Raw genomic sequence first — 16,782 nt, 5'->3', positions numbered from 1 at the left:
GCTGCAGGCTGGAGCTGAATCCACGGCTGCTACAGCAAAGACACTGCCTTTGTACATGGAGTGCCTGCTCTACCCATAAGCTACCGGGCGCCCCTATCTGCAGGGAAGTCTAAAGTTAGCTGTAGTTGAAGCAAGAAACTTTAAGCGAATCTTCGTAAAATGATGATCACAAAATGGTTGTAAGTTGAACTTGCAGTTTATATCAATGTCTGTGAAAACATGAATGCTTTATAAACATCTTGCCCCTGGCAGGACAGAAGGTCTGTACAATCAGCACAGTTTTAAGGTGGACACCAAAGATTAGTGTCACCACTTCAGTATCTGACTAAACATCTCCCCTTCTGTTCCTGAGATATGATGTTGAGCAATGGCCAGAATAAAAGTGTTTTTGCAGAACACTATGATGTCACAGGGAAGCTGACCTTTGACCTTTTGGATGTAAAACGTCATCACTTCATTATTTTATCTTATTAGTCATTCATGTGAAATTTTGTCATAATTAGCATACAAATTCTTGAGTTATGGTCAAAAATGTTTTGTGAGGTCACAATGACCTTGACCTTTGACCTTCAACCACCAAATTCTAATCAATTCACTGCTGAGTCCATGTGAAATTGTGCCAAAGTCGAAGAAAATCGCTCAAGTTGTTTCTGAGATATCGTGTTCACGAGACTGGGACGTACACAAGGGCACAGTGACCTTGACCTTTGACCACCAAAATCTAATCAGTTCGTTTAGTCCAAGTGAACGTTTGTGCCAAATATGAAGAAATTTCCTCAAGGCATTCTTAAAGAAATATCATGTTTACACGACTCGGATGTACAGATGTATGGACAGATGTATATACATCATATGGACGAACAACCCAAAAACATAACACCTCTGAGGCATAAAAATCATCTCTGTTTGAAGTTACAGTTTTGTGTAAGGCCTCCTGTAGGTTTAATCTTGGGGTTAAGGCAAAGATTGATTTCATAAACAACTTTTTTATGTTACAGTTGTGTTATCCTATCCAGAAAGTGAGGACACAACCCATGAGACGAGAGCGCGCATCAGGCACAGACACATCGCTCTGTGTGACCCAGGATGTAAGGTGAAATACCGTGTTTTTAGGGAGCCCTGTGGATTTCATTCTCTGTTTCTTATATTAGAATATCATGATGAAGATATCTTTTCACTTTCAGTATGGACAGGAGCAGCAGTTACAGTGAACAAAAACATATTTCAGTGCACATGTGGGCATGTGAGAACTGTTTAAAGACAATCTTGGAGGGAAAAAAGTGAATTCATCCTTTAAAATGTCCTAGTGTGTTTCAGAGACGGCCAAGGCTCCAGTGACGGGTGATATCTAACTGGTTTCATGTGGGGAGATCATGTCAGTGATTTTGGGCTAAAGGCTAAAACATTAAAGCTTATAAAGCGAGAGGGCCATAAGGTGTGTGAAGGTTTACTGTACACAGAGACTAAGTGGTTCCTTCTGGCTGCTGTGATGAGTCATGTTCCATCTGCCGTCTGCTTTTCACCGTGACATTTATACGAAGACGGTGAAATGTAGTTTGACAGGTATTTTTCAAACCTGGATCAAACGCTGACGACCCCTGAAGCCGGATATGTACTCAGACTGGTCTGCAGCTTTGGAGAAATTCAGCTGGTCCCAATGTGCTGCTGTAGCTAAACTTCAGCGAAGTCACGGAACAAAACGAACACATTTCAAATTGTATTTTTTGATTCACATTTGCTCCACACAGAAAACTAAACCTAACCAAACAAAAAGCAAATGTCTGTATGCATCTGTCTCCTCGTGGGATCGATCAAGTGATGCAGAGAAAATTCTCCATCGCCCAGGAGAGACCAGCTCTGAGTGAGGAGACAAAGAGAGGCGTTCCTCTCTGGGATGACGGGGACAAATCGACCCCATCTCGCTATCTTCTGTGTTATATATGTGTGTGTGTGTGTGTGTGTGTGTAAGAGAGGACTGGTTTTGATGGAAGATAGCTGATTGAATGGGAGATGGTGTTAGACTGCAGCAGCCAGCTATCTCTGCCACCCATCACTTATCTCTAACTGCCTGAGCGGCTGCCCTCCTTCCTCTTCGTCTTGTGGGTAGCCGGCTTTGGGAAACTCCTTCGCCTCATTAGCCGGACGGGCTTCTGGAGGGGTTTGGCAAGCCGAGTCGGGGTTACTCATTGGAGAGTGCTGCCTGAGGTGGTGTAGAGGAGGGGAGGTGGGTGAGGACATGTGCTCAGGAGAGCTCCGCTCCAATTTGATGCTTAGGTTGAGGGAGGGCAGATGTGGAGAGGTTGAGGAGCAGGACTGGGAGGGGAAGGAGCACCCTCCGCTGGACATCCTGGAAATAACAAGACAAAAGAAATGTCTGGGTTAAAACATGAGTTCTGCAGTTATAGATAATTAAAAGCCAAATCTGATGCATTAAAATGAATAAAAAGACAAATGTGAAATTTTCATCCAGCTTCATGATAATGATAAATATACTGGCTTCATATAAACAACATTAAGCAAAATTATTTATCATCTATTACATTTATTATATTTTACTTATTTATTTAAAAAAATATATGTATTATTTATTTTTTATTTATTATGAATTATTATGTACTAACATTTAATTTCCATTTATTGTTGTTTTCTTTCTCTCATTTTTCTGTTTATAGTTTACATTCCTTTTTTAAAAAACTTTTATTCAATGTCAAATGCATTTCAGTATTTTATTATACTTCTTTTCTTTTGATTTTCTCTTATTTTATTTTTTAATTGATTTTATTTTAATGTATTTTGTGAATATTTTTTCTGTTTTCCTTTTTTATGCATATATTTTATTTTTATCTATCATCTATTACATTTATTATATATTATGTATTGTCTATTATTTTTAATTTATAATTTTTATTTATTATAATTTATCTATTTTTTATTAATTATGAATTATTATGTACTGACATTCATTTTCCATTTATGGTTATTATCTTTCTCTAATTTTTCTGTTTTTACTTAACATTCCTTTTTAACTTGCATTCCAATATTTTATTTTTATTTTTTCTTATTTTATTTAATTTTCATTGATTGATTGATTCCTATTCAATGCATATATTTGAATTTTCTATTTATCATTTATTACATTTATTTATTATGAATTTATTATGTACTAACTTACTTTCTTTTTCTCATTTTTTTATTTTACATTCCTTTTTTTTTTTAACTTTTATTCTATTTCAAATGTTTTCCAATAACTTCTTTTTCTTTTGATTTTGTCCTATTTTATTTTTTCATTAATTTTATTTTTTATTTATTTTTTCTGCTCTTTTATGTGTTTGTTTTTCACTCCATTTTCTTTAATTATATTTATTTTTTCATAAATTTTCTTTTTCTTAGTGTTGTTCTTTCTGACTTGCTGTTGCAGATGTCAGTAATTCGTTCATTGTCTTCTGAAGCCACATATATGATTGCCATCATATTGAGATATAACATGATATTTGTTAGTGCTGTTTTGCGCCTGATGAAGATCTGATCGATCGAAATGATGCACAGCAAGAGTGAATTAAAAAAACATTGCTGGAGCAAAGAACAGTGTGTCGATTCAACTTTCTGCCATGATTCCATATTTTATCCCCACAGAGGGTACCATATTGCACATTAATATCCTTACCCTGGGCCTATATGAGGCCCATGGGGCTCCTGAGGCGGCTGTGCTGGCTGCCAGGGGTTCACTGCTCCTCGCTGTAGACTAACAGAGTGATAAAAACCAGGCTGGCTGTACTCTGCGAAGAAAGATATGATTTAAAAGATGACATAAACAGAGTAGACTTTAATAAACCAGAATCTGTGAATGATAGGACAGATTATCTTCATTAGAAGAGCATAGTTTGACATTTTAGGAAATACAATTGTTTGCTTTCTTGCTGAGAGCAGATGAGAATACTGACATCACTCTCATGTGTGTACTGTATGAAGCTACAGCCAGCAGCTGATTAGCTTAGCTTAGCTTTGCAGGAAGAATAGTTTGTTTAATCCATACAATCAAGAATTATGTGCAGGACTACTTCTTGGACGGGTGTACTGACTTTTTTAGAATCTTGAGGCCACAGTGACTTTGTCAGCAACCAGCAAAGACTGTAAGAGGTCACAGCCCAGAAACAGTGCGGCACAAAACCCCTGGTAAAGCCCCAACTTGTTGCTTTTGCATCTGGATGTTTGTATTTATGTCGACAGGAAGATTGTGTTTCCTTTGAACACAGCAAAGCTAACTTTTTCCTCCTGTTTACACCAAGTGGCAACAGCCGTGGCTGGAAAATGAATCCAACATGGAAGTGCCAAAAATTGCAGTTCCTCGAATGGCCACTTGAGGCTGGCTCCAGAAGTGAGTCAATCCCCAACTTCACAGCAGAACAAAAAAAACGGTTTTGGTCTCTACAGCTCATTTCCCCCTTCATGCCATCTGTACAGGGATATATTTTTAACGCACTCATTTACATTTTACCAAGGCTTAAAGTTACACAGAGTTAAAGGCGGGCCACTTTGAGTGACAGGCTGTGTGACGATAGTATCCTCAGCTTCTCAGTGAGATCGACCCCTCACTCCTCCACAGCACCACACTGTAAACCCTAATTCGCTCACTCAACTTTAATTTTTTTTGGAAACAGCTTGCACTCTAAACTTTAAGTTTAACACAGTACAGTAACATAAATGTTTTGACTACGTCAGACACAAAATAAATGTGTCACATGACCCTTGCCGACAGGAATTTTATGTCAGTTTAACGTAACTTTTTGTTGTTGTTGTTTGAGCATTTAATTCTGTCATAGGAATATAAAACCATGGAGTACATATTTTACAACAATTTATTTAAAAATGTTATTTAACTGTGAAAATGGTGGCAAGCTTAGGTTTCTCAATAACTAAAATACAGACAAGAGATGGATTCTGATCTAAGTTATGCGTTTTATTTCACCTCAGACCATCTTTAGGTTACACATCCTAATATCCACACAGGCATGATGTCACTAACTTTGTATATGACTTAACTCATGGTGCAAAATGTATTTTACCACAACATTAACTGTAGCCCATTAGAACCACTGTGAAATACATAAACATGGTTCACTGTGTCACGGGTAACATGAGTGATTTAAAACACATTTAAACACAGTGTTCTTCAGGTTGAACAGGTTGTCTCATAGCATGCTGGGAAACTCCACCCATTTAGCCCAACACCCCACAATATGTGCACAATGATAGTGTTGTTTCTTTGCCTTAAACTACTTTGGTGTAACTGACTTTATAAATTTCAGTCAGGTTAACTCAAAACTAAGAAATTGTTGACTTAAGAGTGTTAAGGAAGTTTTTGTGTCAGGTGAACATAAACTTTTTATGTTATTTTGACAATCCGGGACATTTGTGTAGACTTTACATTAAAATTTCATGTCATAGATGAACTGGGTTTACAGTGCCTCTCGTCCAAGGAATGGTCACTGCTGGCTCCACCAAACCAATAGATGACATCACGGTGGCTAAGTCCATTATTTTTACAGTGTATAGTCGCAGCGCTTCTCGTGCATGTGCTAGTAGACAGATATTGTTTCCTCTGGACACAGCGAGGCCAACTGTTTCCCTATTTACCATCTTTATGTTAAGCTAAGCTAAGCTAAGCTAACTGTTGGCTGGCTGTAGCTTGATTATTAAAAGACGTGACAGCAGTATGAATCGTTTCATCTGACTTTCAGCAATAAAGCAACACCACAGAATAGATGATACACTGCAGACATACCAGAGGCTCCAGGAGAGGGGAGGCCATAGCCGCCCAAACTGTGACCCAGCAGCCCTGCCTTCCCCATGGCTACCATGGAGCTGCTGCTGTGCAGACCCTGGTACAAAACCCCCCTCTGACAAACAGGGAAGAGAAATAGTTGAAGTGAAAATCTCAAGTTTGTAGTGATGGAGTGACATCATTGCATGCATGAAATGTGCATATCATATGTGAGAGAAGTGCCACTGTGTGCAGATAACGCTGGATAGTTACAACCACTTACAGCGGAGCTGTGGTTAGCACGTGTGGCCCCCATGCCCTGATTAGCGGCCTCCCCCCGCAGGTTCTCACCGCCCAGGTTCAGAGGAGGTGGACTTTTCATGTCCAGAGCTCGATTCAGGTTACCATGTGAGAACATAGAGTAGCCGATACCTGCACAGCGAAAGAAAGGAGCAGGAAGTGAAAAGAGATGTGAGCTTGTTTCACTTACAGAGAAATAATTTATTCTCTGTGATACATTCTTCACCTCGCGCTGTCTGCACACAAGTGTGATAAAAATCAACTTCTTCTTTTTTAGTTTGACATTTGAATCGGTGTCTGATGTTTAAAGGACAAAGGACACGTTCATGTTCATGTTTGTAATGTATCATCAGTGTATCGATGACCAGTCAGAATCCATTATGAACTGATTGTAAACATCAACGTCAATTATGAGAAAAACACTAATAACACATCTAAAAAACACTGCCAGTGATCAGTCTTTCATGACATCATAGGGCGCTCAAATAGTTAAAGGCTGTAAGAGAGGCTGACATGACTGGCAGGTGTGATACATTTTGTACAGAAACCACAGAACTGGTTACAGCCGCTGTTACACTGGTGGAGGGCCAGTTTCACAAAACAGACCAACTGCGTGTGTGGATTAGTGCGCACACACATGCACGTACACACACACTTCCTGTGAGTTCACAGCCAGTTGCACAGAAGGTCGACAGCACACATGTGAATTTTACAGCAAATATTTAGCAAGAAAAGCATTAAATGGATCATTGTGGTGAAGGGTTTGCATCTTTTTTTACAGAGAAGAAGGCTCACTGCTCAATATGGTAACGAATGCCAATGTGCAAATAATGAGCTGCGAATGTTTGAAGCCTTTGTATTAAGAAATATATTTTCAATTCAGTGGAGAGTTTTAATGTAATGGTAGCAATCACTGTGTCATAGGGAGTCACATTTTTTAAAATCATGTACATTTAATTTTGTAATGAAACTATTTTATTGGCACAGAGTCATGCAGAAGTCAAATAACGGTACTGTAAATGAGTGTAAAGTACATTAAACACATCAAGGAAATTGGATGATATGGTTCACTTTAAACCTAAAATTTATCACATAAAGCAGTCGGTCCCAACTGGTGCACCGCAGACCAAAAGTGGGTTGCTGGTCTACTCTGAATGGACCGCAGTTGACACACAAACGTTTTAAGTTTGTAAAAAACACACTTTATTTTTAAATAGTAACTCTTCGGCACAGAGCTTTTATTTGGAATATCGTTCCCTGCTGTAGAGTGAGTGACTAACGACTTGCCCAAATGCAAGTATGATGCCGAATGTATTAAACTGTGTGGACCTTGAACTGATGACTAAGGAGAAATCCGGACCACTTAGGAACCACTGATATAAAGTATATACACAAATATGCATTATAATGATTTGTATAGGTTACTTTCAATAGTATGCATTGAAATTAAAATGACTCTAGTAATGTTTCATACAGTAGGACCAGCCAGTTGTGCTCACCTGAGTGTGGAGACATGAACGCAGTGTGTGCATGTGGCGCAGCAGGGCTGGCAGAGCCGGGTCTGGAGCTCAGAGATTTGAAGCCCGGAGGTCTGTGGGAGGCCGTGCTGGATCCAGAGGAGTTGGGGAAACCGTTCTCACAGCCTGCAGACACCAGGAACTGGGCCTCAGGTGAGAGGAGGGACGGGCCCTGAAGAGTAAAATCCATAATAACAGCCAGAATAAAAAAGAGTATAGAAAATGTCAGTATCATAATGTGTCATTTTGAGCTGTTTTATGTCATTAAATGTGGAGAATTAGAAAAATCCACATTAAAACATGTCAGGACAGCTCAGTGTGTGTGTGTGTGTGCTCATGCTTGTGTTTGTGGTGACTGTGCAATAGCAGAAGTGCGTGTGGACTGACATAGAAGCGTTGGCGAGCCACAGAAAGATCCATGCCCTCGCTCAGAGGATATTTGTCTGCAGCCACCTGCATGCTCTCCTCGCTGTCGAGCTCTGAGCCGTCGAGACCGAGGCCTTTCCTACGCAGGGTCTGATACAGAACAGAAAGTGCACATGGAAAATCACCCACAATGAAACCATCAAGCTGCAGGAAAGCAACATATGGAGCGTTTTCACCCAAAAGAATAAAATCTGCAACCTGATTTTCATTTTAATGTTATTTAATTGATGCTAAATCATGCTTCACTGTCATTTCCTTTAATAGCAGCATGCACGCTACCTCCAGTATGTCGGTGTTGGTGCGACTCTCGTGTGGCTCGCTGTACTCGGTGTACTTGAGCAGCACTTTGTCCATGTCTGTGCTGGCGTACTGGAACAGACGGTTGGTGCTGTTGAAGATGATGAGGGCGATCTCGCAGTCACACAGCACGCTCAGCTCATACGCCTTCTTCATCAGGCCAAACTTACGCTTGGTGAAAGTCACCTAAAAAAACACACGCAGGTTTGTGTCACATTTAACTTCAGACGGTAGCTGATGATTTAGAGGAACATATGCATCTCAAGTATTTAAATAAATCTTACAAATGTTTTGTGTAAGCATTACTGCAGGAGTGACGACAACAACAGCAACAAATTACCAACTTGGATTAGCTGCCAAAAAATCAGCCCTTACACACCTTTTGTGTTATCGGTTTAATGATTATTTCTGTTTAAATATACCGCTGCTGAGGGTAAAAATATATTGCTTTTTTAAATGGAAAAGCACAACACACAATCCAAACTCGACGCTTGCAAATCGTACCAACAGTGTTGACAGTCAAGTACATTTATACGGCCTAGAATCACAACTTTGTCCCAGAAGGCTTTACAATCTTTACGGCGTACACCACTGTCTGTCCTCACACCCTCGATTCAGATAAGGAAAAACTCCCCAAAAAACAAACCTTATCGCCCAAAAACATTCAGTCCCGAAGATCAGATAAGAGAAACAAATTGCCAGCACTCTGAGCACACTTTAATGCGTTTTTCTTCTCGTCTGCACTGATTCCATGTGTGCGTTTGATGCGTTTTTTCATACATACCGCTTAACATATTAATAGGTTATGAGCACGACGTGAACATTTCTGTCACGTTGCAGTATCGCACTGACATAACCTCAGTGTGTGGTGATGCCCAAAAAAAAATATGTAACTTCTGGCTGTAAGGTGACATCAACATTACACTGTATATATATAAATATATATATAATCTGGTTTATCAGATTTATCTTGTATTTAACTGATAAAAAAAACTTCCTGTACTGCACTGTACTGTCAAATACATCTTCCTTTTAGGCTTTAACCATATTTCCTCCTTCCAGTGTTGCTCTGTAAGAGTGCTCAGTCCATTCTGTGCAGTGTGAAAGAGCAAGAGTGCCATTACTGATCTTTTGGCCCTGAAGAAAATCTCAGTTTCACTGTTAGATCTTTCAGATTTTCTTGCATGTACAGCAGCGGATCTTAACTCTCACGTCTCACTGATGGTGCATTTACACCTATTTGGCTCCAACTTCAATATGCAAGTCTGAACATGAAGCATGCATGGTGCCATTACTGTAAAATGAAACTATGATCACACAAGTGTCTCGTATCGTTCCAGATATCTTAATGTAACATTTCCTCCACAGTCTAGCAGTACTAAGAAATCACACATCACAATCACTACACACATTAGCCCCTTATGCTATGTGCCATCTTTACAAGGGCACAAAACTTATTTTCTATGCAAATCAGTTTAACAATGTGTGTGACTATTCAGCATGTGACAATTTTAGTCCAGGTTTTGTTGCATCTCCTGCACTGTCTGTGCATGCCTATGTACCGTTTCTACTCCAAACAGGCCTTAAAACGTGTGCAAATATTACTGAGGCAAACCCACTGTTCATGTGCATTAAAAAGGTTATGGTATATATCTATATAAAATATTTCCTACCTGTCTGTTCCTCTGGTCCAGAATACGAGAAATTTGTATTTTCTTCCGTCCCATTTTTTCTGCTGTCTGACACTTGGACACCTGTAAAATAAAATATAACAATGTTACAGTAGCTGAACACAACCAGGCAGTCATATTGGAGCAGTGACAACATCAACAAATAAATACATTAAACATTTTCCTTCTCTAGTTTTAGGAAAACTAAAAATGTCTCAAGGGTCAGTCACATTTGTGCGCAGTTGCAACTGAACTAATGGTTTATTCCTGTTTACACGCATCTACATTTTACAATAATAGTACAATTATTCAATCATGCTCTCGTCACGCTTGTTCAATTCTGGTGGGAAAATGTCATCCATTTGGTTTAAGTGACTCAAGTCCCTTTCCCCTTGGTAAGGGCAGGGTGTTTATTTTTACCACCATGAGGCGATGCGGTCTAAAGTTAGAGCGGCCCTTGCCGGGCCAGCAGTCCACACAGTCTGACACCCCCACAATATGGGTTACCCCCGGGCCAGCAGCTCAGTGCTCGGCTGCGCCGCACGGCCCCAAGAGACAGGGTTAAAAATACAGTTGATAGCTCCTTTTAAAGGTTCAGCAGGCAATAGCTAAAAACCCAACAGTCAAAGGGAAAACGGTGTGTTTTTGAAAGACGGCTGACGCTAAAAGCCACCCACTCCTCTCTCATGCACAGCCAGGTCAGAAAAGACATGGATGGATTGTGGTTGGCTTGAGAATGTCCATTTTTGAAACTCACACCCGCTGTTTTTCTTCGGGGTTTTTTTTCTTCTTGGTCTAGAAAACCCCTGCTCCTGTCCCTGCCCCTGACCATATACAGCTGGACACTATAGAGAAATCAGACGACTGAGGTTCTTTGCATTATTGGTGAAAGCCATGAAGTGAGTTTGATGCAAACTCATAAAAAACTAAATGAAATGCATTCATAGATTTGCTCTATGTCTGAGTCTTACACTCCACTATGAGTCACACGACTACATGAAGCGGTGGTTTGACTCCTCTGACCTGATCATACAGCGCTTCTCCAAAGCCCAGAGCAGTTTTCACTGGTTTTTCCCCTTAATACTGGACATGTATTGGACTTCTCTATATTTAGTCCCCTGTCCCTCCTGATGGTGCCTGAGCGGATATGGCGCCTGCATTCCCACGACCCCTAAAGTGCCCGCTGTCCCTCAACGTAAGCTTGGCACACAGGCATCTGGGGCATTTCTGGAGGAATCCACCTCTTTGCCCTCATTATTACCTTATAAAGTCCTGTGATATCCACTGTGCCGAATACGCTGCAGAGACAAGACACACCTCAACACTGACAGCTGCAGATAAACCCGTCACTGCTGCTGTCTCAACAGTAAAAACAGAGCACACTGCGGACAAGTAGCTCTCGCTTACGAGTAAAGGACCACAAAAGCCAGCGTTGGTTTGTCTAACTAACACCTCCACGCCACAAAGAATTGATCTCACGTCAGGTCAAGCTGTCTCTCAGAAGTGAGACCATTTATCCTCATATCAAGATTAATGGCGCTAATGGTGAGAGGAGAGGGAAGTGGGACATGTGTTCTAAACAAGGCAGAAAGATCTTTATCTCAGGGGTTTTACAGAAAGTTCCTCTCCCCTTTCAGATATAAGCAAAACGACGAGTATCACCGCCCTGTTAAAACACATGACTAGCTTGGTAAATATAGCTACACCTCCAGCCAAACGGTGTGGAGTTTGCTATAAAACTCTATGTGGTTTAGTAGGTTTGTTGAAGACCTAAAGGCCAAGACAGGCAGGAAAAGCCTCGCCAGGCCTCACACATCAGCTAATTCTGGATGTTTTCCCGCACAACAACTGCCATTTGAGAGCACACCTACATGTGACGTTTATCTGTATAGTCAACTCCTGAACATGCCACTGAGAACAGGTGGAAATCAAATAAACCTTTTTCGTTTTTACCTCTCAATTGGTCTTAAAAGTGCCTTGATAACATATGAATGTCAAGCAGAATCTCTGTGTGTCCTGTAATAGTGCAATAATTGCACACATGCACACTTGCCCCTGGGTCTCACGCTTCTATGGGGAAAGACAGCACCTTTGTCAGATGCCTTCCCAGAGGCGACACAGTGGAAAAAACTGAGCAAAGACACACACACACACACAGCAGCAGCAGCAGCAGCAGCACACCGTGGCCCTGCTCTCTGACATACCCCAGGAGCATCTGACTAATCACTGGGGACCTCGCTTGGGAAAACAATGCACATGCAAAGAGAACTAAGAGCTTGACAACATCATTTTAATAAGTTTAATCAGTTCAAATGAGTGTATTGCACTGGTGGTTTTTCTTGCTGCTGTGAACTGTACGCATGAATGAGAAGGGAAATAAGTAGGGCATTTTGTAGAGTATTGGGGGTTCTGCTTCGATGGGTTTCTTTCCATGAGTCATTTCGAGCACGATGGCTTGATAATGTTTCAAAAACATGCTAAACATGTGTACGCACATTGGCCAAAGAGGCTAATGACTTACTCCGAGGTGGCAGAGCACGTTCCTGTGACAGCCAATCATGCAGGAGCATTTGCAGAGTTTGAATATGATTAAAATATTTACCAGATTAATCAATGGTTTAAGTTACGCATGAGGAAAAAAGCAAAATACCGCACGAATAACCAATTTTGTTAACCCTTTAAGCATGTGTCTGCACCACTGTCTTGCCTCTGCTCCTGTGGAATATATTTTTCTATACATGTCAAAAGAAAAGCTGCACTATATACTGCAGTCATGTGGATGACACCTAACCAAGCTGGTGCGCAGCTTTGGTTTTGCTTTTTTTAAGTCATTTTTGTCACACCTGTGTTCATCACATCAAAGCCCCGTGTTATGCTGGTAAAAGGTGAAACCGGGGCCCAAAACTGGAACCAAAATTTGCACAAACTAACACATAAATCCTCCCAAACTGAAGGTAAAAAAGGGTGCTTCCCGAAGATTGTGACAAAGCAAAACTGAAACATAATTTAAACAGACAAAGCCTCGTTTTCTTTGTCTTCAAAGCTGCAGAATGCCATTTTAATATCAGTAAAAATAAATGTACGTTTGCCCATGTGTGCCATCTTCGGGGTCAGACGGTTCATGCGCTCACTGGGGCCTTTGCACAGTCATGGAGGAGAAATGTTTGTCTAATTTTAACAGGAGATAATTGAATTGCCTTGATACAGCCAGAATAGCAAGAGTACATGCAGTGTGCATGTGCGGAACATTTGATCTTTATGTAAAAAGAGAGACAAAAAAAGTTTCTCAGGACTTTTTTAAAGTTGTTGCAAACTGTGAAGATGAGACACACCTTAATGCCAACTCTGCTCTTTTAAATGAAGCAATAGCACATTAGATTTGTATTAAAGAAGAGTCTTATATGTCCCCAAAACGTGAGTTTATCAATGCACATTTAGAGCTGAGCAGCCACAGGGTTTAAAAGGCAACAGGTTGAAGGGATGAGACAGATGAAGAGTCATGGGATGTGTCTACAAATCCTAAATATTCACTTTGCACTGAGATGTTCAAACCCTAAAAATAAAAACTGTAAAAATACATAGCTTAAAAAAATGTAAGCAGATAATTAGGCCTAATAAATTGCTGACGTCATTCAAAATAGACCGTTTAAGAATAGCCTGTCTGTCCCCGAGTTGCCAAGCATCCCTGTCTAATATAGCCTCATCTATAGGCTGCGTTCAATGACACAGCAACAGGTACTTTACGCACAGCTGTGGCATGAATATGTTCACACAGGAAGGTTTAATAACAGAGGTGATAAAAAACTAAACGCACAAGCTTTAGAAAAACAAAAAAACCATCTCACCTCACCTGCTCTCGATCTCCTTCTGTCTGAGTTTCACGCGCCGGCTCGACACCAGACAAACAAACAAACAGGAAAAGTCGCAGCTACAGAGGAATAAAAAACAACAACACAGAGATGTCTTAATGAAGTCTTGTGTTGTGTTGTCGCGCTGATGCAGAGATATTCACCTGGTGCACAAGTAGCGGATGGTTCAGGAGCGCTGCTTTCCAACAGCTGGCTGCTGCAGCCCGCCTCTCTCTGTCATCGTACACCGCCTCCTCAGCCGCGCCATTGGACACACTCCTCCGCCTCCCATCCGCCTTCAAACGCACCAGTCACTCAGAGCTGTCAGCGGGTTCACAACTTACACTACACGCAGTCTGTGTGTTTTTAATGTGCGAGGCTGCTAAAAATGATCCGCATTACAGAGAAGACACCAACGGGATGGTAAGACTGTGTCCCAGGGAGCCTTTTTAAATTTTGATTTTGTGTATAGTTTGATGACAGCAGGGACTGGGAGGTGACTGTGGGCAGTGGAAAGTTCTGTTTTGTAAAAAAAAAAAAAAAAATGATTTGCATATTTTTTATTTTCTGCTGGAAAAAAAGGTCTTTTGCGCCCCCTGTTCAAAGAAATGTGAGGAACAGTCTGTAAACATCATCTAAACCATCACACTACAGTGATATAGTGTATATGGGTGACAAATCTGGCCCTTGATAAGATGCTTGGTGGTGTGCTTAATCTACAATTAAAATAAAAGGGTTCACACTGGCAATTTTTATGTACCTTGAATGAAAATAATGTGTCAGAGTCCATAAAAAGCATTAAAATAGTGCTTGTTTATAATAAAAAAAGTGCCAAGATCCCCAGGACCCCCGAACAGAAAGGCCCCTGCGTACACCTGACCTCTGCGGGGCTGCTGCAACTGGATTTGCCTTGCTATTCATTTTACCTGATAAATATTATTAAAAGGAAACATCATCATAATCAAGAATCTCACTATGTTATATCCATGCAAGCCCAATGTCAGGAGGGGTCAAAGGGTACAGATGACCACCACATAACGCTAAGGATGGGGCCCATGAAAAGATCCATGGGATCAAGTTCAACAATTTACTTACCGACTTAAATCACAGACAATACAAGCTACTGACCCTTTTACTGTTAGTAAACAGAGATTTTTTAGTGGGCGGGGCTTAGCTGGAGGTGAAACAATTCTCCACAGACATTAGCAAGAGCTAGCGAGTTCAGTTGGCTTGCTTTCTCTCCGAATAGGGTGCATTCAGAAATATTAACTCTGAGTGTCTGGAGTGTTCATAAATTCAGAGCACTGTCTGAATGTATCGTTATTCAGAGCACCACACTCTCAGAGTGTCAGAGCTACTCTGTCTGTGGAGACAGAGCAGCAGAGCACAGAGCGGAGTGAATGTGTGATTCACTTAACCCTTCAATAATTCATGTCGAAAAAGACAATCTGTTTTTATTCGACCAACAGGGCTCTCATTTTAGTGTGGTGCGTCAGACTGAATTTACGAATGCACCATGTCTGGTCATTCACTCTCCGGGACCACGAGTGTCAGCCTACTTGTTACTGTAAACACTGACCAACGGGACCAAAATGGCCGACCCGGAGGCTCTCATTCAGTGGATGGATGATGTCACAGGAAGCTTTGTGGTTGATCGCGATGCCAATCATACAAAGGAGGACGACACTTGAATGGTTTCCTCCAGTTTGTTTTGCTATCGAAGCTAATGTTAGCTAATGCGCTAAAAAGTTAGCGTTACAGAGAAATCCAACATTCCTCTTAATACTTCCCCAGTTTCTGATGAGGTGGACATGATAACCCTTAATACACATAACATTATTCATCCCTACAACAGGAAATACTTTCTCCCCTAACCTGATATGAAGTGTGTGCTGCACATGGGAGCATTTTTGATGATCATCTCCGTCCAGTCCTTTGGTCTTATCACATTTAACCATAGTTGTCTTGTTCTGAGCCATGACTTCTTCTATTCTGGCTCCCAGTAACACAACAAGACAACATTTTAAGACTCCCATGTCGCCTACAGCCCTGTGGTGGAGAGTCATGTTTTGCCTCCAGATAATAAAACAATGTTACAGTGACGTCGGCCCTAAAAGGGTCTATATGTATTTACATGATAAATAAATGTAATTTTATAGTTAAAACACATTTCACCGTGCCATCTGATACTAACTGGGTATGAAAAGTGAGTGTTGACAGCCATGTGCTTTTTACACTGTTTCAGGTCTGCACACAATTTGACTAATATTTAATTAAAGTAGCCCTCAAGATTAAATGAATAGGCCTAAATGAAGAATAAAAAAGGTCACTCCTGATTTCATTTTATGATTTTATACCTTGCAGTAATTTCCTCAATCAGTGTTTGATTTTACTTTTCTCTAGTCATTCATTGGCCCAGAACACACATGTTGCTCTGCGCTCTGCCACATGTTTTTATGTCTACATCATGACTGTGTATGTGGGTGGGTGAGTGGGTGGGTTTGTGGGTGTATGCATGGGTGGGTGTGGGTGGGTGGCTGGGTGTGAAAACAAGGTCTTCACAGTGGATACAAGTACAAGTAGGTACAAAATACATGTGGAAATATGATTAATTTGATTATATATATATATCGCAGGACCTATAAAAATGTAAAGGGTTCCCCTCATGAGTGTGGTTGAGAGGCCCACTTTTGAAAATGTTGTCCTCCTGCCTGTATTTTCTGACGGCTGGCCTGTGAACATTAAGCCTCAAACTTGTGATGTCATCAAGTATGAAGTCCGGAGCTGCTTCATAGACAATGAATGGGAAGCTGATTTTGTGTTTCTTTTCTTTTTTATACCTAGATGAGCTTTATCGATTGTAATATGCTCAGTTCTGAAAATGTACTCATATACTCAGAACGTTCCCCTGTTTGCTCTCAGTGTCATCTATAACATCTGAATCAATTCATTATCAATGTAGC

General features: G+C 40.7%; 1 protein-coding gene across 5 annotated transcripts; it reads right to left on the bottom strand.

Moving 5' to 3' along the window:
- Positions 1-1,941: 1,941 nt before the first annotated feature.
- On the bottom strand, positions 1,942-14,305 carry mef2b (myocyte enhancer factor 2b). Of its 5 annotated transcripts, none has more exons than XM_050055956.1 (10): positions 13,984-14,305; positions 13,817-13,899; positions 9,975-10,055; positions 8,284-8,487; positions 7,966-8,094; positions 7,561-7,750; positions 6,045-6,193; positions 5,783-5,897; positions 3,665-3,776; positions 1,942-2,347 (listed from the first exon to the last, which is right to left on the bottom strand). In XM_050055956.1, exons 3-10 carry the CDS (start codon positions 10,026-10,028, stop codon positions 2,035-2,037), a joined length of 1,266 nt encoding a protein of 421 aa, XP_049911913.1. In that variant the 5' UTR covers positions 10,029-10,055; positions 13,817-13,899; positions 13,984-14,305; the 3' UTR covers positions 1,942-2,034. The 5 variants fall into 5 exon arrangements, with proteins under 5 accessions (XP_049911913.1, XP_049911912.1, XP_049911910.1 ...); XM_050055955.1 differs by having other exon boundaries at positions 13,822-13,899; positions 13,984-14,304; XM_050055953.1 differs by having other exon boundaries at positions 13,817-14,305.
- Between the last annotated feature and the right edge of the window lie 2,477 nt (positions 14,306-16,782).

Source organism: Epinephelus moara, chromosome 10, assembly GCF_006386435.1.
Source record: "Epinephelus moara isolate mb chromosome 10, YSFRI_EMoa_1.0, whole genome shotgun sequence".
NCBI classification, from domain to species: domain Eukaryota; kingdom Metazoa; phylum Chordata; class Actinopteri; order Perciformes; family Serranidae; genus Epinephelus; species Epinephelus moara.
This window is presented reverse-complemented; position numbering and strand designations above follow the sequence as displayed.

Excerpts from the sequence above, each read along its gene's own strand:
- mef2b (XM_050055953.1), bottom strand. The coding sequence starts at position 10,028 with ATGGGACGGAAGAAAATACAAATTTCTCGTATTCTGGACCAGAGGAAC. Across the intron at positions 8,488-9,974 it reads TGGACCAGAGGAACAGACAG|GTGACTTTCACCAAGCGTAA; the intron begins GTAGGAAATATT and ends GTGTTTTTTTAG. Across the intron at positions 6,194-7,560 it reads GTTCATGTCTCCACACTCAG|GTATCGGCTACTCTATGTTC; the intron begins GTGAGCACAACT and ends TTCGCTGTGCAG.